Here is a 20,241-nt window from a genome sequence, read left to right as displayed (position 1 = left end):
ACTGAATGCAGTTATCCTATCATAAAAATAGAGTGAAGAAAAATAGTCTACAATGCAATGTGAATCGGCTGGCAAAACTGAGGCAGCTAAACTATTTAAATTACTATTTCCACATAGTATTAAAATGATAGGAACCAATAATCTTCGGAGTACAAGAAAATATACAATGTAATGATTAAAGCTTGTTATGCAACTTGGGATTATTCTGTAATTTAAATAGCAAAAGACTGTGTGGTAAATTAGTACTCATTATGTCTGAAAGAATATCACTTAATCATTTAAGCAGAAAGAAGAGCCAAATAAATAAAGAAAAAAAAATGTGAAAAGCTAGTTAAAAATGAATTCGTACTAGGATCAATGCAAAATTATGTTTCTCAACATGTGCTGAGAAAAAGAGGAGATATCCGTCAAGGCAGCTGCCTAGGGCATTAGCTTTTGGGGGCGCCAAAGAGCAGCTACAGTCAAAGTAAAAGATACAACAAGGGGTACTTTAACCAACAGGGAGGATGAAGTTTTCAAACTGCCCATTTACCTCGATTATTTAGATTAGAACTGAGACACAGAAAGATAGTGACTTACCCCAACGTACATAAGTAAGTAATGCCATACTGGTTACAGAGAGAGTCAGTGACTGAGCTGGGATTAGAACTCAGGCACTGGGAAATGAAGTAATATTCATTTAGGGTTTCACAGAGAGTCAGCGACAGAGCTGGGACTCAAACTGAAATGCAGGGAGACAGTTACTTGCCCAAGGCTGCCACAGAATCTAGATGAGGGATGGTACAGCGTGATGTATCATGATACCCTGTTTTTCTCCTCCAGGGTCCTGTAATTGCTGCCTCTCTGTTTCTAGGTTACGGACGTGGTGAATGCTGGTGAGCTGAACTTCCGCTCTGGCCACATTGAGTTTGAGAATGTTCACTTCAGCTACACAGATGGGTAAGTGAGAGGAAGGGGCCCCTTATACTCATTGCTTGTGCTTCTCTGCTGGGGAACCAGATCTCCGTTGGGTCAGGGTCGGGAAATGAGGAGGAAGCGATTTTTTTCCCTTCACGGTTAACAGTTGCTGAGTGCATGTGTCATGTGTGTTCTTTCCAGTGGCATAGCCACAGGTGGGCCTGGGAGGGCCGTGGCCCACCCATTTAGGGCTGAGGCCCACCCAACAGTAGCACACGTGTAGCGGTAGCTGGTGGGGATCCCAAGCTTGGCCAGCTGAAGACTTCCCCCTGATGGTAACGGAGACACTACTCTCCACGATACTGGCACCTGAGCATGCTTAGTTTTCAGCAAACTATCCCTATGCCTGCTGCAGACTGCCAGGGTGGAAAGAAGCGTTTTCCCGTCAGTTGAGATATTATTTTGGTGGTGGTTGGAGGGGGGGGAACACTTGGTGCCCACCCTCTTCTTGCCTAGGCCCACCCAAAATCTATTGTCTGGCTACGCCCCTGGTTCTTTCTAATGCTTTCTTCAGATGAAACACCCAGTAAATGCCACCAGATGAACATCAAAGTGACTCAACCAGTCTGCCCAGCAATGAGGTGTCCACTTTGGGTAAAAGAATATACAGATTCCTCTATGGAACCCAATGCCCGGCCCCCGATCCCTTTGTGTCTCTCATCTAACCTTTCACAGCAGTACCACTAACTATAGGATCAAAAGTGGTGTCAACCAGTAAAGAGCAAGTTTATCAAGCGTTTCGAAAGCGCCAAACCCCTCTGAGAAAAACTGCACTGGCTCCCAATCAAAGAACGTATCGCCTTCAAAATCTGCACCATGGTTCACAAAATTATATACGGCTTGTACTGAGATATCTCTCTCTTCCTTGGTACAGGAGGGAGATCTTGCAGGATGTGTCTTTCTCAGTGATGCCTGGACAGACAGTGGCAATGGTAAGATGAAGCATTACCCCCTCCCTTATGAAACAGTACCACCTCCCTTATGAAGCAGAACCCCCCTTTTTGAAGCAGTACCCCGCCATGAAGCAGTACAACCTCCCTTATGAAGCAGAACCCCCCTTTTGAAGCAGTACCCCCCATGAAGCAGTACCCCCTCTCTTATGAAGCAGTACCCGCCCTTTTGAAATAGTACCCCCTCCCTTATGAAGCAGAACCTCCCCCTTTTGAAGCAGTACCCCCTCCCTTATGAAGCAGTACCCCCTCCCTTTTGAAGCAGTACCACCCCCCTTTTGAAGCAGTACCACCCCCCTTTTGAAGAAGTACCCCCTCCCTTATGAAGCAGTACCACCTCCCTTATGAAGCAGAACCCCCCTTTTGAAGCAGTACCCCCCTTTTGAAGCAGTACTCCCCATGAAGCAGTACCACCTCCCTTTTGAAGCAGTACCACCTCCCTTTTGAAGCAGTACCACCCCCCTTTTGAAATAGTACCCCCCCTTTTGAAATAGTACCCCCCTTTTGAAGCAGTACCCCCCCTTTTGAAATAGTACCCCCTCCCTTATGAAGCAGTACCACCTCCCTTTTGAAGCAGTACCACCCCCCTTTTGAAGCAGTACCACCTCCCTTTTGAAGCAGAACCTCCCCCTTTTGAAATAGTACCCCCTCCCTTATGAAGCAGTACCCCCCTTTTGAAGCAGTACCCCCCCTTTTGAAGCAGTACCACCTCCCTTTTGAAGCAGTACCCCCCCCTTTTGAAGCAGTGCCCCCCCCTTTTGAAGCAGTGCCCCCCCTTTTGAAGCAGTACCACCTCCCTTTTGAAGCAGTACCCCCCCTTTTGAAGCAGTACCCCCCCCCCCCCTTTTGAAGCAGTACCACCTCCCTTTTGAAGCAGTACCCCCCCCCCCTTTTTGTTTTGTTTTTCCACTGGAGTTTTATTCCTTCTTTGTCATTGCATCAGTATTTCCCAGGTATCATCTAGATAAGATTTTAGACAGTGATGGGGAGGAGCCGGCTGTCTTGGTACTTGTAGGTACCAATGACATAGGAAAATGTGGGAGGGAGGTTCTGGAAGCCAAATTTAGGTTCTTAGGCAGAACACTAAAATCCAGAACCTCGGGGGTAGCATTTTCAGAAACGCTCCCTGTTCCAAATGCAGGACCCAAGAGGCAGGCAGACCTCTGCAGGCTGAATGCGTGGACGAGATGACGGTGCAGAGAGGAGGGATTTAGATTTGTTAGGAACTGGGCAACATTCTGGGGAAGGGGGGGAAGCCTATTCCGAAAGGATGGACTCCAACTTAACTGGGATGGAACGAGGCTGCTGGCACTTAACGTTTATAAAGGAGATAGAGCAGCTTTTAAACTAGAATGGAGGGGAGGCCCAACAGTTGCTTAGGAGCGTAAGGTTCGGAGTGGGATATCCTCGAAGGACACTACTATAACAAGACATTTAGAGAATCCCAATAGAGAGGTTTCAACAAAGGTGAAAAAAAAAAGCCAGGAGCATTTAAGATTGGAACAGAGCAAAGGTTGCAAACTATCCCTGTCAACTTCTAAGCAGCTTGTACATGTAGGAGAAAAAACACACGTTGAAATGTCTGTATACAAATGCTAGAAGCATAAAAAATGAGATAGGAGAATTAATAGCACTAAATGAAAAGGTAGATATAATATATATATTTTTATTTTTGTTATATTTGTACCCTGCGCTTTCCTACTCATGGCAGGCTCAATGCGGCTTACATGGGGCAATGGAGGGTTAAGTGACTTGCCCAGAGTCACAAGGAGCTGCCTGTGCCTGAAGTGGGAATCAAACTCAGTTCCCCAGGACCAAAGTCCACCACCCTAACCACTAGGCCACTCCTCCACTGTTGCTACTATTTGAGATTCTACATGGAATGTTGCTATTCCACTAGCAACATTCCATGTAGAAGTCGGCCCTTGCAGATCACCAATGTGGCCGCGCAGGCTTCTGCTTCTGTGAGTCTGACGTCCTGCACATACGTGCAGGACGTCAGACTCACAGAAACAGAAGCCTGCGCAGCCTTCTACATGGAATGTTGCTAGTGGAATAGCAACATTCCATGTAGAATCTCCAATAGTATCTATTTTATTTTTGTTACATTTGTACCCTGCACTTTCCCACTCATGGCAGGCTCAATGTGGCTTACATGGGGCAATGGAGGGTTAAGTGACTTGCCCAGAGTCACAAGGAGCTGCCTGTGCCTGAAGTGGGAATCGAACTCAGTTCCTCAGTTCCCCAGGACCAAAGTCCACCACCCTAACCACTAGGCCACTCCTATCTCTGAGACCTGGTGGAAGGAGGACAATCAATAGCACACTGTGTTACCAGAGTATAAATTATATCATATCGATAGGGTGGACCAAATTAGGGGGGGGGGTTACGCTATATGTTAAAGAGGGAATTGAGTCAAACAAAATAAAAATTCTGCATGAAACACAACAATGTGGAATCCTTAGAAATTCCATGTGTTGAAGGGAAACAATATATGTGTAGGACTAATACTACCGTTTGCCAGGCCGGAACGATTAGAGAGATGAAGATACGTTGACAGAAATTTTAAAAAGTAGCAAATTTGACAACAGTGTAACAATGGGTGATTTAAATTACCCCAATATTGACTGGTTCAGTGCCACATCAGGGAGTGCCAGGGAGGTAAAATTCCTAGACGTAATGTATGACTGCTTTTTGGAGCAACTGGTCCAGGAACCGAAAAGAGGGGGGGAGCCCTTTTGGATCTAGTCCTTAGTGGAACGTGCGGCATAGTACAAGAGGTAACAGTCTTGGCTCCGCTGGGAAACGGTGATCGTAAGTTGATCAAATTTGACTTAATAAGTGGACTGCAGTCACTAAGGAAATCTACTGTAGTAGCATCTAATTTTTGAAAGGTTAACTGTGTGATAAAATGAGGAAAATGTTTGAAAAAATGCTGAAAGGCTCAGCTGCAAAGGTTGGGACTTTAAATCAAGCATGGACGTTGTTTAAAAATACCATTTTGGAAGCCCAGATGTATTGCACGTATTAATAACGGTGGAAAGAAGAGCTAACGACAGCCAGCATGGTTGAAGGGAGACGTGAAAGAGGCTATTTTTTGATGCTGCTTTTAACTCCTAACCCTTATTCACTTGTTCAGAACCCTTATTTTATCATCCTCACCTTAATATTCCCTTATCTCTTGTTTGTCCTGTTTGTCTGTCGTAGTTAGACTGTAAGCTCTGTCGAGCAGGGACTGTCTCTTCATGTTCAAGTGTACAGCGCTGCGTACGTCTAGTAGCGCTATAAAAATGATTAGTAGTAGTAGTAGTCTTTGGGATTCCGGAATCTTTTTACTCTTTGGTATTCCGGAATCTTGCTACTCTTTGGAATTCCGGAATCTTGCTCCTCGTTGTCCTTATCCCTTATTTGTCCTGTTTGTCTGTCCTAATTAGATTGTAAGCTCTGTCGAGCAGGGACTATCTCTTCATGTTCAAGTGTACAGCGCTGCGTACATCTAGTAGCGCTATAGAAATAAGTAGTAGTAGTAGTCTTTGGGATTCCGGAATCTTTTTACTCTTGGGGATTCCGGAATCTTGCTACTCTTTGGAATTCCGGAATCTTGCTCCTCTTTGTCCTTATCCCTTATTTGTCCTGTTTGTCTGTCCTAATTAGATTGTAAGCTCTGTCGAGCAGGGACTGTCTCTTCATGTTCAAGTGTACAGCGCTGCGTACGTCTAGTAGCGCTATAGAAATGATAAGTAGTAGTAGTAGTCTTTGGGATTCCGGAATCTTGCTACTCTTTGGAATTCCGGAATCTTGCTACTCTTTGGAATTCCGGAATCTTGCTACTCTTTGGAATTCCGGAATCTTGCTCCTCTTTGTCCTTATCCCTTATTTGTCCTGTTTGTCTGTCTTGATTAGATTGTAAACTCTGTCAAGCAGGGACTGTCTTTTCATGTTCAAGTGTACAGCGCTGCGTACGTCTAGTAGCGCTTTAGAAATAAGTAGTAGTAGAACCAAAAGAACGTCTTTCAGAATAAGATCTGAATGAAGAAAACAAGAAGCAACATAAGCACCAGCTAGTTGGATGCAAAGCATTGATTAAGAAGGCCAAAAGAGAATACGAAGAGAAACTTACCTTGGAGGCAAAAGCTCATAATAGTAACTTTTTCAGGTATATCAGAAGCAGATCAAGGCTGATGACCACCAGCATCTTTTGTTTTTGTTTTGTTTTTAATGTCACCCTTCTTGTCATTCACTGAGCTAGGCACTTTTCAGGCGCTGACGGGAATGGTGACATTTTGCAGTGAGTTGTAGATTACTACCATGACTTTAACATGACAGTAATTTGCACGCTCATTGGTATAGCCAGTGGCGTAGCCAAGGATGGGCCTGGATGGGCCCAGGCCCACCCATTTTGGACACAGGCCCACCCAGTAGCAGCATACCTATGATGTGGCTGGCAGGGATCCCCAAGCCCCACCAGCCGAAAACTCCCAACAACTGTCCCTCCTGCATAACAGCCTTCCTTCTGATGTATTCCCACCTATGTGGAAACAGGAAGTTGCATCAGAGGGAAGACTGTGGGGCCAACATGAGCAGTGTGTATTAGTTGCTACTCACTGCTGGTAAAAATCTGCTATTTAAAAGGTATGGGGGGGAGGGGGGATGTTTGAGAGACTATATGGCATGCAGGCAAGAGAGTGAGACACCAAATCACTTGTGGGACAGGGCGGAGTTCTTCTGCCCACCCATCTTGGGCCCAGGCCCACTCAAATGTGGGTGTCTGGCTACGCCCCTGGGTATAGCATGTCACTGTTGTTTTTCAGCTATAGTTTTGTGGTACAGCTGATTGTAACCTGGCTCCACCGCAAGACTTTCTGCATCGACCCCAGGGTAAGAAACCAACTCGTCCAGGGTCACACAGAGTCAGCGACGGAACTGCTGTCGTGATTTGAGGAAAGTGAGTCCTTGGGCCATATGCTTCATCAGCTCACAATTATGGAATTCCTGGTCAAAAGCTATAAAAACCATTTACAACCATCTAAATTTCAGAAAATCTCTAAAGACTTTATTTGGTAAAGCTTACCCCAAGTACTCAACATGTCTCCACTACTTGATTCATAACAATATAATGATAATTTTGGACACATCCACCCTTGCCTTCTCTGCCCTGATTTCCCTGTTCCTTTCGTTTCTTCCCCATTCTCTCCTTTATTTCTTATGTAGGCTACATGATGTATTAGCTTAATTTACTGCACTGGTGTCCGCCTTTGCAGTGTGATGTAAGCCACATTGGGCCTGACACAGTTGGGAAAATGTGGGGTATAAATGAGATAATAAATAGTGAGGTTGGCTCTACCTGTGTGGCATAAGCATAGCACAGGTCCTCGCTGACTGCTGCTGACACAGATGCCTGACAAAGTCCAGGACACGGGCTGGCCGGAATGCTGGAGCAAGGCAGGGCAGGAACACTGGAACAAGGCAACACACACTGAAGTGTGCAAGACACCAGGAAGCCTGTTGCTGAGGCACTGGTTGAGTGTAGGGCAGGATGTGATATCATCGGTCAGTGCCATCTTGCGGAGGGCTATAAAAAGGAAGTGCAGAGTTCCAGGAAGTAGAACTGATTCTTTAGGCACGGGGGAAGCTGCTGGACCCTAGAGGACTTCTGGAAACAGACGAGGGGAATGACAGCCTGGATTAGAACTGAGACACTGGAAGTTAGTGATTCACCCCAGGGTCACACAGTGACAGAGCTGGGATTGGAACTGAGGCACAGGGAGAGAAAGGGACTCGCCCATGGTGTCAGAGAGAGTTGGTAGCACTGGAGACTCTTGGAGCTTATTCCACAAGATCCCTCCTGATTATCAGCCCTAGTTCTGTCTTCATGTACACACTCCTCCCAGCTGTGTTTATTTATTTATTATTACATTTGTACCCCGCACTTTCCCACTTGAAGCAGGTTCAATGCGGCTTACATAGCAATAGAGATTACAGAGTATTGATAGAGAAAATACAAGTTTAAGTATAGCCGAATAACAAAAAAAGATAGGTAGAGAAGAGCAAGGGAGAAGGGAGCAGGAGAGGTATAAACAAGGGTAGGTGAGCGCTGGAGGAGGGGTAGAGGAGGCAGGAGGGGGATGGGATACATGATAAGCATAGGGAATTTTGGTGGGAAAAGTAGTCTGGTAATTGTCGTAGTTTCCTGGATATATGATGGGTTATAGTGTTATTGTGTTATATTCCCGTAATGATTTTCTGCCTCTCACTGCCACCTCCTCTTCTGTGCTTTTGCTAGGTGGGTCCCTCCGGGTCAGGGAAAAGTACCATCATTCGCCTGCTTTTCCGATTTTATGATGTTCGGGGTGGCAGCATCAAGATAGATGGACAAGATATTTCCAAGGTAAGAGGTGAACCTATGGCCAGCACTGAGGGAGCTGCTCATGTTACCTTGTCTTTGTGTGATTCCAGGATGTCCTTCAAGATCTTTGAGCTAGAAGACAACACTCTCCACGGTTTCTAATACAGATTCCTGGGAGTCCCTGTGAGATCTCACAGTACAGAAGATAATCTCTTTCTCTGTATGGAAGGCAGCTTTCTGGGACGTCCATTGGGATATCACTGGTTTGGAATGGACTGTCGCTACCCTGTTTTCCGTCTAGGAAGAGACGGTTGTATGTTGGTTTCATGGATCCTGTAGGTGTGCAATTCAGTGAAGAAAGAGTGTGAACAGAAAAGACATTCCTAAAACCAACAGGCAACTGACTCTTCTCAGCAGAAGGACAACAGAATAGTGGCAGACTCCTCTGAGCATTGGATGATTTCTGGTGAAGAGGACAGCCTGTAGAAAGGCCGATGGGGTTACATGCTTCCTTGCAACGCAGTCTCTGAATTTGTTATCCATGGTCTCTGCTCAGGCCCTTGCATGTGTGAATGCCCTTACAGTTAGACCACTCTCCTTATAATCATCCATGATTTGTGTTTCTGCTTCTTTGATGGTCTCGCCAATGTTATGTTCTCTGACATTGTGGTGTAAGTTGCTTTACATTGCTCACAGGTTCCATAATGTCCTTTCTATGGATCAGCTTGTAGGTGGTTCTTGATATTCATAAAATTGGGATATCCAGTTATAGTCCCAGTACGCACTGCCCACCTCTCCCAGTCCCGCTTCATCCAGAGAGGACACGTAACCAGTGCATGGGATATGCCATCCGGTCTTCACTGTTAGCTCCGAGGGATAGTGGAAACATCAGAAATTCTTGCTCCTCACTGGAGCTGCAGATGAAGACTGTCCCAATGATGGCTCTGGCCCTGCTACTGCTGCTGTGAATGTGACGTAATGAGTTCTATCTAGAGAAGAGAGGAGGGGATCAGTTGCCAGGTCCAGATCCTTCCTCTGAGAGGACAGTATGGATTTCTTTTATTTTTTATTCACATTTCCAGCAAATTACAACACTCTAAATTGTGATGGTTGGCTTCATAATTAAAATTTTGGCAAGATTGAACAGAATCCAAGACAAACCTTTATTAACAATAACCTCATTCTCCCCACCTCTACCCTCCCCTCCCTTGAGTCCTGGCAATCTGCTTATAGTAATGTTCTTTGGAGGGAAGGGGAAGGGGGAGGTCAACAGGCCACTTGTGTCCTACCAATTGTGCTCTTCTAACTGTTCTAAGCCCCCTAGTCAGCTCTGAACTTTTCCATTTTATGCAGGTATTTTAGACATAAATAAGTTCCAAGTTTCACAACTCTCGATCTGTGCCGGTGGCTTGTCATTTCCATGTGAGAAAGAGATAGATTTAAGAGGGTGACAGCATTAAAGTCCTTTTGGGGGTGAATGATAAGTGGAAGATATTTAAGAGGGTGACCACTATATTACTAATCATTTCTATAGTGCTACTAGACGTACGCAGCACTGTACACATTATATGCAGGTACTTCCTCTGTCCCTAGAGGGCTCACATTCTAAGTTTTTCTACCTTGGGTAATGGAGGGTTAAGTGACTTGCCCAAGGTCACAAGGAACTGCAGTGGGAATTGAACCCAGTTCCCTAGGATCAATGTTGACTGCACTAACCACTAGGCTACTCCTCCACTAGCAACATTCCATGTAGAATCTCAAATAGTAGCAACCACTAGGCTACTCTTCCACTTCTTGGGATTCCGGAATCTTGCTATTCTTTGGGGTTCTACATGGAATTTTATTTATTTATTTATTTATTTATTGCATTTGTATCCCACATTTTCCCACCTTTTGCGGGTTCAGTGTGGCTTACAATATGAGTTGAATGTTGGAAATACAATTTGTTACAGATAGTTATGGATTACATTGTGCAGAGTTATGCGAAACAATTGAGGTGTCGTTAAGGAATGTAACAATGGAACATAGACATTGTTGCTACTCTTTGAGATTGTGCCTGGAATCTTGTTAATGGGACTTGATATACTGCCTTTCTGTGGTTTTTGCAACTACATTCAAAGTGGTACTTATTTGTACCTGGGGCAATGGAGGGTTAAGTGGCTTGCCCAAGTTTACAAGGAGTTGCAGTGGGAATTGAACCCAGGTTGCCAGGATCAAAGCCCACTGCACTAGCCATTAGGCCACTCCTCCCTGAAGTCTTTGGAGGTGAAGGATAAGTGGATGATATTTAAGAGGGTGACAGCATTGAAATCTATTGGGGTGAATTACTTGGGAAAGAGATATTTAAGAGATTGACAGCACTGAAGTATAAGAAGGTGACTGAGCCATGGTATACATTTGAGAGAGGCTGTGGACATGTACATAAGTAATGCCATACTGGGAAAAGACCAAGGGTCCATCGAGTAATTTGATCTGTAGAATGATGCACCTCTCTTGAGATTGTTATGCCTTCGACGTGGTGTTACTATGAGGGGCTCAGGAATGGATTGATGTTTGCTGCTTCTGTTTCCCAGGTCAAACAAGCCTCTCTTCGCTCACACATCGGTGTCGTGCCCCAGGACACTGTGCTGTTCAACGACAGCATCCGGCAGAACGTACGCTACGGGAGAGTCAGCGCCACAGATGAGGAGGTGGAGGAGGCAGCACAGGCAGCCGATATCCATGAGCGAATCCTCTCTTTTCCCGATGGTAAGGGCTGCTTCAACTTCGGAGCTTGTTTTGGTCCTGGGGGATCACTCCAAAATTCAATTTCTGTTCTCGGAAGTTTTAGTTGAATATCCCCTGAGCATTCCCCTACTACAGAATGTGCAATAACACACACTAGGCCAGGTCTGTAAATGGGGGGGCCTCCATATAGGTACCCCAAAGATGCATGGTGAGAACCCACCCTATAATGGCATTTGGGCATCCAGGTTCTCTGATAGAATATTAGTGTAACTCATGCACCTCACATTTACACATCCTGGTACAGAAGCCGAAGACCTAGTGTAACTGTGGTAGGGATGCGCATAACTGAGAGAATTCTGGAAGCCCTTACAATGGGGGGAAGAGGGGTTGGTGGTTGAGAGGCTAGGATAGGGGAGGGCAGACTTATATGGGGTCTGTGCCAGAGCCGGTGATGGGAGGCGGGACTGGTGGTTGGGAGGCGGGAAATACTGCTGGACAGACTTATACGGTCTGTGCCCTGGAAAAGACAGGTACAAATCAAGGTAAGGTATACACATATGAGTTTATCTTGGGCAGACTAGATGGACCGTGCAGGTCTTTTTCTGCCGTCATCTACTATGTTACTATGTATGATTTGCAAAACTTTATGTTTGATCTTCAAGGCCCTGAAAGGAAATGACCCCGAGTATCTGAAGAATAGGATGATCCTCCACACACCGCCAAGGACACTAAGGTCCTCTCAAGGACTTTCACTAACCACACCCTCTCCAAAAGGCATTACACAATGTGATACCCGCAAGCGAGCCTTCTCCAGACTAGCCCCCACAATCTGAATGCATTGCCTGAAAGGCTCTGCTTAACACAAGACTACCTCTACTTCAGGAAGCAGGTGAAAGCTTGGCTCTTCAACCAGGCCTTTAACGGAAGAAGTAACTAACTCGTTAGTCTCATTCACACACACACAAGGAGTACTCAGGCTGCACATACTGCAGCGGGACATGTTTATCCACTCCTCCATGTGCAACTTTCTTCAAATCAGTCACCTTACTTTCTAATTCTTCCTACTTTCTTACCCATCTATATGTCACAACTTTGCCTTACCCTTCACTACCAATTGTAATGTTCTATTACGTATTGTGTTGACATTGCAAGTAGTATACCATGCTATACTTGGTATTGTTTTCAAATATTTTTACTGCTGTAATTGCCTATTGCTCATGTTTGAGCTATTCTTACTGTACACCGCCTTGAGTGAATTCCTTCAAAAAGGCGGTAAATAAATCCTAATAATAAATAAATAAACCTGCAGACTGCCAGGAGTGCCACTGGGGTTGGGGGATTAAGCTTCGAAGAGCTTTGGATCTTGTTAGTGATGCTGAAGTACCTCTGACCAGGAGAACTGAGCCAATGTCAGACAAATGCCAGAAACCAAGATAAGGAAGATACACAAAGGTTGGACAGGGAGAAGTTCCCTCTAAGCTAAGCGGGAGTCTTCCAACTGCATTGCTTGCCAGTAGGGGGTGCTGCTTCAATATTGTGTTCTCAATTGCTAAAGACAGAACTTGCCCTCAGTATTGAAAATGTGACCATGAAAGAGCACCCCCCCCCCCCCCCCCCCACTGGCAGGACTGCTGCTCAGCTTAGAGGGAACGCTGATGGTGAAACGGGAAAGGAGTGTAAAGAGGGGAATCTGGAGATGCATTAGAAGCTTGTTGGACCCTCAGAGTCACAGGGTTGAAGTCTCTGTGCGCTGTCTGCGTTGCTGCAGATGCCATGGGCTCTATTTCCAAGCAGAGACCGACCACCGATTTTCAGAGTGACAGTATGCTTGTACTTCTGCTTTGAAAATTGTCAAAAGAAAAAAAATCTCCCCTTTTTTCTGAGGGTGCTTTTCAAACATTCTGACAATATAAATCTGTGCGTTTTGAGCAGTCCCCATCCTGGGAGCAGCCTCCACTGATGGCAGGTGGATGTACATGCACAGTGGAAAAATGTGCATCTTTTGATTTGCATACAGGGTGACATTATTTCAAATACTCTTTTACCCATGTAAATAGCCTTTTGTGTGGGTAAGTGGCTTTTGAAAATTGATTCCCCGTCTGTTCCTTTGATGCCCCGTAAAATTAACCGGGCAGTTACGCAGTGTGTTGGCTTAGTTGCAGGAGTTATTTTATAGGGGAGTAGCAGTTTGTGGGGTAGTGGGTCAGTTCAGTTAAGGTACTTTTTGGGGGTGAGGCAGTTAATGGAGTGGTGGGTTCACTGGAGAGGATATTTTTGGGTGTGGGGCAGTTATGGGGATAGATTTAGGATAGTGGTACAATTGCAGGGAACAGTTTACGGGATTTTGGGAGGCAGTTGGGGGTTAGTTTTTGGGGGTGGAGCAGTTAGGGTGGTGGGGCAATCGGAGACGTTATTTTTTTGAGTTGAGGTAGGTCGTAGGATGCAGGGGCATTTGGGACGGTTAATTCTTGGGAGTGGGGGCAGTTTGCAAGGGGTTGGTATAGTTCTGAAGAGGTAATTTAAGAGAGGTGGGGCACTTCAGGGGGTGTTTTTTTAGGTGGAATTCTCTAATTGCTATGTATATAAGTTGGATTTTATGTTTAAACAATTTTTATTGATGAATCAGCAAAGTATACATTATTCAGCAATGTACTGAACAATGATATAAAAGTTACCATATACTTCAAAAAAGAACACAAATAGTAAATGTCTTCAAAGTTTGACCCATTCCACAACTCCTTCCTGTTGGAATGTATTGTATTTTACATGCATTGCCTGTCACCTATTATTTCTCTGTGATTACTCTGTGACCTCTGATGTGAATTACTTAGAGAGGTCACACAGCTATGCAACTTCCTGTGGGGGATAGATGCAGCACATGGAGCACATGGAGCTCATGATCTCTCCTAACCTGAGAGGATCTATGGTGGTGTGAGCATCCATTACCATCTAAGCACATGGAAGGAGCTGATAAGACAAATGTATAGTAATATGTAAATATAAGCCTGTCTGATTATAATCTAACTACAAACTGTGAGTAAACAGATGTTTTGTTACTTCAACTTTAAAGTGACTCAGCAGTGAATTATTCAGGGGTGAATGAGAGAGAGATGAAGAAAGAAATTAACATTTCTAAAGCTGAAGCTGTGTGTACTAAAATCTGCTAATTATTTACTACAAATAATCCAACAAAAGGGTTATGGGCCCAGGGCCAGGAATTGAAAAAGAAGAGAAATATTACCAGGCAGAAAAAAAAGGCCACATTTTTCTCTTAAGTTTTAAAGGAAAGATTCAGTCTGTCTCTCTCTCCCCCCACATAGCAGACAGAAGGCTAAGAAAATGGCTGAGGGAGGAAATTCACCATTGTTCTATTCTCTCAAGGTGCCTAGATTAACTGAGTTTAATTATCAGCAGTGGGAACTAAGATTCATATGTCTCCTTCGAGCAAAAGGATTAAATATATGCTTAGACCAAGACAGAACAGCTGAAAATATGGCTGAATGGGACAATGCAAACTATTATGTGAAGTGCATGCTTTTGGAAGCTCTCTCAGAGAAACAAGCCATATTAGTGGAGGGAAAAGATACACCAAAGGACATTTTATATAAACTGAGAACTATGTATGCAACTACATATGCAAAGCAGCAACCAATTTGGTTGGCAGAGTTGAATGAAACCAAATTAAGGGATAAAAGTAAATGTAATGATCACATTATGCATCTTATGTCTTCATTTCAAAAGCTAGAACTTTCTGGAATTCCCATGTGTGATGCATTGAAAAGAGCATTTCTTTTTACCTCACTATCAAAGAAGTTTGATGTTTTTAGGTCTGTAAATGAGGCCATTGAAGGGCAATCTTTTGAACAGACAACATCAAAACTAAGGCAGGAATGCATAATAAATGATTCTGAGGAGATGTGTTCTCAAAGCAAGTCAGAGAGAAATGAAACAAATTTCTTGGCAAAGAACAGAGGAAGGCGGAGCTATGGGAAAACTCCACCCAAGGGCAAGCTGATTTGCTACTCATGTGGAAAGGAGGGACATGTATCTAAATGGTGTAAGGAAACACAAAACACTCCCTCTAGCTCACCTAAGCCAATGGAACTAAAGAATTTTCAAACCAGGAAATGTATGAAGGACAAAGATAAACACAAGGGCTTTCTAATGGCAGAAAAATCTTTGACTATGGTAAATAATAATTCAAATGAAAGTACTTGGATTTTGGATTCAGGGAGTACATGCCATTTAACCAATTGTAAGGATTTCTTTCAGGAAATGTGTCCAGAGGAAGGTATTCTTAAAACTGCAAACGCAGGGACTGCTAAGATCCAAGCAAAAGGTATTGGATTCTTAAAATGCAAAGTGTCTAATGAAGTTAAAGAAATTCCTGTAAGTGATGTCTTGTATATTCCCCAAGCAGTTTGCAATATGCTTAGTGTATCTACATTAGATAAGAAGGGATTTGTGATTCATTTTGAAAACAGTAAGTGCACAATCTCTAAAAATGATGAAGTGTATGCTGAAGCTTTTATGCATAATGATGTTTATAAGCTGAACATTTCAGGTGAAGCCTCACATATGGCGCAAGTAAGGAAGAATGATGGAAAATGTAGTCTGGAAATCTGGCACCGCCGCCTGGGACATCGTGATTCTAAGGTGATCCAGGATCTTCACAGTGGGCAACTAGCCACCGGCATTCAGATAAGTGCAGATGCTGGTAAAATGGAGAAATGCATAGACTGTGTTACTCAAAAAGGTGTGAGACCCTCATTTCCTGCATACACAGGAAATAGGAGTAATAAAGTGCTGGACTTAATACACAGTGACTTATGTGGACCGTTTAATATCCCATCATTGGGAAATAACAGATTTGTGCTAATATTCTTGGATGATTTCTCTAGATATTGTGTGGCCTATTTGCTGAAAGAAAAAAGTCAAGTCACAGACATGCTGAAGAAATACGTAGCCATGGTGAGCAATAAATTTGAAAGAAAACCAAAGGTTCTTCAGACCGACAATGGTGGTGAGTTCACTTCACAAAGCATGCGCACATTTCTAGAACAAGAAGGCATTCAGCATATCACAACAGTAGCTTATACACCAGAGCAAAATTCTGTTGCAGAGAGAAAATTTAGGTCAATTGTGGAAATGACCAGATGTATGCTGTCAGATAGCAATCTCCCTAAAAGATTATGGGGGGAAGCCATTCTCACAGCAGTGTACCTACAAAACAGAATGCCAACTAAAGGCGCTGAGCGCACACCACATGAGACATGGCATGGTAGGAAGCCAAACCTGTCACACATAAGAACATTTGGAAGTACAGCATATGCTCATGTACCAAAGCAAAGAAGGCATAAGCTGGATTCCACAACAGAAAGGGGCATTTTAGTTGGCTATGCTCCAGGACACAAAGGATATAGAATTTTGAATCTGAAAACTGGCATTGTTGGCATAAGACATGTTACATATTTTGATGAAAACAAAAGGGTTGATAAAGGCTGGATTATCCCAGATGAGCCTTATCATCCAGAATATGAAACTAGAACAATAATAGACATGCCAGTGTATATAAATGCCATACCAAGGCAGATGTCTGAAAGCAACTCACCTGTATCTAACGAGGAACAGGCAGAGGAAACAGACACAGAAAGGATCATTGAAGAAGACAGTACAGTTGGAGAAGAGGAATCAATTGGAGAAGAACTCTCAGATTTAGAGGATGCAGAAAGGTCAGACCAACCTGTTGTCAGACGCTCATCCAGGGAAAACAAAGGTGTTCCACCCCCAAGACTGTCTTACCTAACAAAGTCAGCAGAAGCTCAAGAGCCCTTAACATGGGATGAGATTGAGAAAATGTCAGCAGAAGAAGCTGCTGAATGGCGTAAAGCTGCACAAGAAGAAATTGATGCATTGGATAAAAATAATACTTGGATTCTTACAAAATTACCTCCTGGCAAGAAAGCTATAGGATGCAAATGGGTATTCAAGTTAAAAAGGAATGCACAAGGAAAAGTGGAAAGGTATAAAGCCAGATTAGTGGCAAAGGGATATCTTCAAAAATATGGAGAAGATTTTGATGAAGTGTTTGCACCTGTAGTGAAACACACGACAATCAGAACACTTCTGAGCATTGCAGTCTCAAAAGGCATGCAAGTCAAACACATTGATGTGAAAACAGCGTTTCTTCATGGAGAAATAACTGAAGACTTGTACATGGAACAGCCAACAGGTTTCATAAATACAAAACAAAGACAGCTAGTGTGTAAATTAAACAAAGGTCTTTGTGGATTAAAGCAAAGTGCAGAATGTTGGAATGAAAAATTGCATGAAATATTGACAAATTTAGGATTTAAGCAAGGTGAAGCAGATAAATGCTTGTACACTAGGTGCACAAATGGACAATATGCATACATTTTTGCTTTTGTTGATGATCTGCTCATTGCAAGCAAAAGTGAGCAAGAGTACAAGGACATTGTAAAATGTTTAAACCACAATGTTGAGATAAAAGAACTTGGTAATGTGTCATACTATCTTGGTATAGAAATTGAGAAACAAAATGATGGTTCTTATCTTCTAAGCCAGAAGCAGAAAATAAATGAGCTTATTGAAAGTTTAGGTATGCAAGATGCCCAAGTTGTAAGCACTCCCATGATCACTGATTTTCTGAAGGATGAAACAGTAAGAGAACCTTTACCAGATAACATCCAATATAGATCAGCCATAGGTAAGCTTTTATATCTAGCTACCACATACAGGGCTGATATAGCAAATGCAGTAGGAATTTTGAGCAGAAGGGTCAGCTCACCTACCAAATCAGATTGGACTGCAGTTAAAAGGATGGTAAGGTATTTAAAGGGTACCATTGATTGTAAATTAAAGATTTCAGCCAATAGTAATCCAAAACTAATATGTTACTGTGATTCAGATTGGGCAGGGGATCATTCTGATTATAAATCCACAAGTGGATATGTGTTTATGTATGGAAATGTACAAATTTCATGGGCCAGTCATAAACAAAGTATTGTGAGTCTGTCTTCTACAGAAGCTGAATATGTGGCCGTATCGGAAGCGTGCAGAGAACTGATGTGGATTGAAAAACTTTTGCTGGATTTTGGAATAGCTGAAAAGAGACCAATCCAGATAATGGAAGATAATCAGAGCTGCATCCGACTGTCACAGAATGACAAGGTTCAGTCACGCACCAAGCACATCGCAACGAAATACCACAACGTGCGAGAGTTGGCGAAAGAAGGGGTCATCAGTCTACACTATTGTCACACCAGTGAGATGACAGCTGACATCATGACCAAACCGTTACCCAGAGAACATTTTGTGAATCTGCGTATAAAGCTTGGACTTTGTATGAATAAATAATTGCATGACAGTTATGCATGAGAAGGGGTTTGTTGGAATGTATTGTATTTTACATGCATTGCCTGTCACCTATTATTTCTCTGTGATTACTCTGTGACCTCTGATGTGAATTACTTAGAGAGGTCACACAGCTATGCAACTTCCTGTGGGGGATAGATGCAGCACATGGAGCACATGGAGCTCATGATCTCTCCTAACCTGAGAGGATCTATGGTGGTGTGAGCATCCATTACCATCTAAGCACATGGAAGGAGCTGATAAGACAAATGTATAGTAATATGTAAATATAAGCCTGTCTGATTATAATCTAACTACAAACTGTGAGTAAACAGATGTTTTGTTACTTCAACTTTAAAGTGACTCAGCAGTGAATTATTCAGGGGTGAATGAGAGAGAGATGAAGAAAGAAATTAACATTTCTAAAGCTGAAGCTGTGTGTACTAAAATCTGCTAATTATTTACTACAAATAATCCAACACTTCCAAACAATCGGAAACCAACCAAATTAGGGTCCCCAAGGCAGTATATCGTATATTAGTTGGATTTTTAATGTAGATCACTATAATTTTCCATGGGGACAGTCCAGTGCACGAGAACAGCGTCATCTAAGTGAACTACCCACTCACTACTAGCAATAGGAAAAACAGAGGTTCCAGATTTGCCCCAAGCCTCCCAGGACTTGTAAACTCTGTTCAAACTGGTGGAACAAAAGAGAGGTGTGTGAAAGGGTCCTCTAGAGCCCTGGGGGAGGTTCGGAGATGGCAAGTGACCCCTGCAGGAGGGGAGAATGTAGAACAGGTTTGTCACATGGCTGCACTCTTTCCTTGTAGGCTATGATACGCAGGTGGGGGAGCGCGGGCTGAAGCTCAGTGGAGGGGAGAAGCAGAGAGTGGCCATTGCTCGCACCATCTTGAAAGCTCCACAGATCATCCTTCTCGATGAGGTACAGCTGCGGCTCTGTTTCAGCTTCTTCTCATGGAAGGGGAGAGTGATCCTGAGTTCTGGGCTTCTGCTGTGGCCCTCTGTCAGGCGTGTTAATGTGCCACTGTGGTTGGCACATGTTGGTACGGCAGGGTGGGGGCTAGATGAAGGGATTTGTAGGCCCCAGCTGGTCAATGTTGCCTCACTCACTCACTGATGTACCCTGCTCTTTCCCACCAGGCCACCTCTGCGCTGGACACTGAGACAGAGAGAAACATCCAGGCATCGCTGGCAAAAGTCTGCAGCAACCGCACCAGTATTGTGGTGGCTCACAGGTACAATCTTAATGCGCAACGCTCATCAATCTTTCTGTGCTGCAGAGAATGCGCAGGCTGATGACGTCTTTATGGAGAGTCGCCCGTATCACAACCTCAAACACAGGTTTTGTGACTGAGTTTGGGAAGCCCAGGTCTCACGAGTAAGGTCCTACCTGCTCTCCCAGCCATTGATAAGAACCCTTCAGTAGAGAATGACATGAGGACAAAGTCTGTCCCTGTCCCCGTTCCGGCAAACTGTGTCTCCCATCTGCACAAGCCTCAGACTGGACAATGTTGGCAGATATAGACGACTGGACAGAATTTCTGCATGAAGGAAGCCTTTCCGTCATTATTTAATACCTCACTGCATTCCGCAAAACAAAAGGAGCAAGATCCCACATGCCATCTTCTTCTTTTGATGTAGGCACAGGAAAAAAAGACGTTAAAAGCTCCCAGGTCTCAACCTAATTTAAATGATTTTTTTTTAATGTACTTATAAACCGGGCTTTTTTTGAGGGGGTACTGAGTACCGACACTTTTTTCATTGTCTACTAAAATTGACCCATGGTCCCTAGGTTTTAATGAAAGAGCTCGGGCTCTACACACCAGTTCTGCCTTGTCATAGATTCTGTGACTGGTTGCAGGG

At 43.8% G+C, this 20,241-nt stretch overlaps 1 protein-coding gene across 1 annotated transcript in view; it reads left to right on the top strand.

Annotated features, from left to right (window-relative positions):
• The window catches only part of ABCB6 (ATP binding cassette subfamily B member 6 (Langereis blood group)), a 79,045-nt gene that overhangs the window by 53,568 nt on the left and 5,236 nt on the right, over positions 1-20,241 (top strand). The window contains exons 13-18 of the mRNA XM_030209983.1: positions 854-939; positions 1,832-1,889; positions 8,191-8,295; positions 10,827-11,001; positions 19,188-19,300; positions 19,519-19,613. Coding sequence (XP_030065843.1) covers positions 854-939; positions 1,832-1,889; positions 8,191-8,295; positions 10,827-11,001; positions 19,188-19,300; positions 19,519-19,613 — 632 coding nt within the window. The remainder of the gene's footprint in view (positions 1-853; positions 940-1,831; positions 1,890-8,190; positions 8,296-10,826; positions 11,002-19,187; positions 19,301-19,518; positions 19,614-20,241) is intronic.

Source organism: Microcaecilia unicolor, chromosome 7, assembly GCF_901765095.1.
Source record: "Microcaecilia unicolor chromosome 7, aMicUni1.1, whole genome shotgun sequence".
Lineage (NCBI taxonomy): Eukaryota > Metazoa > Chordata > Amphibia > Gymnophiona > Siphonopidae > Microcaecilia > Microcaecilia unicolor.
This window is presented reverse-complemented; position numbering and strand designations above follow the sequence as displayed.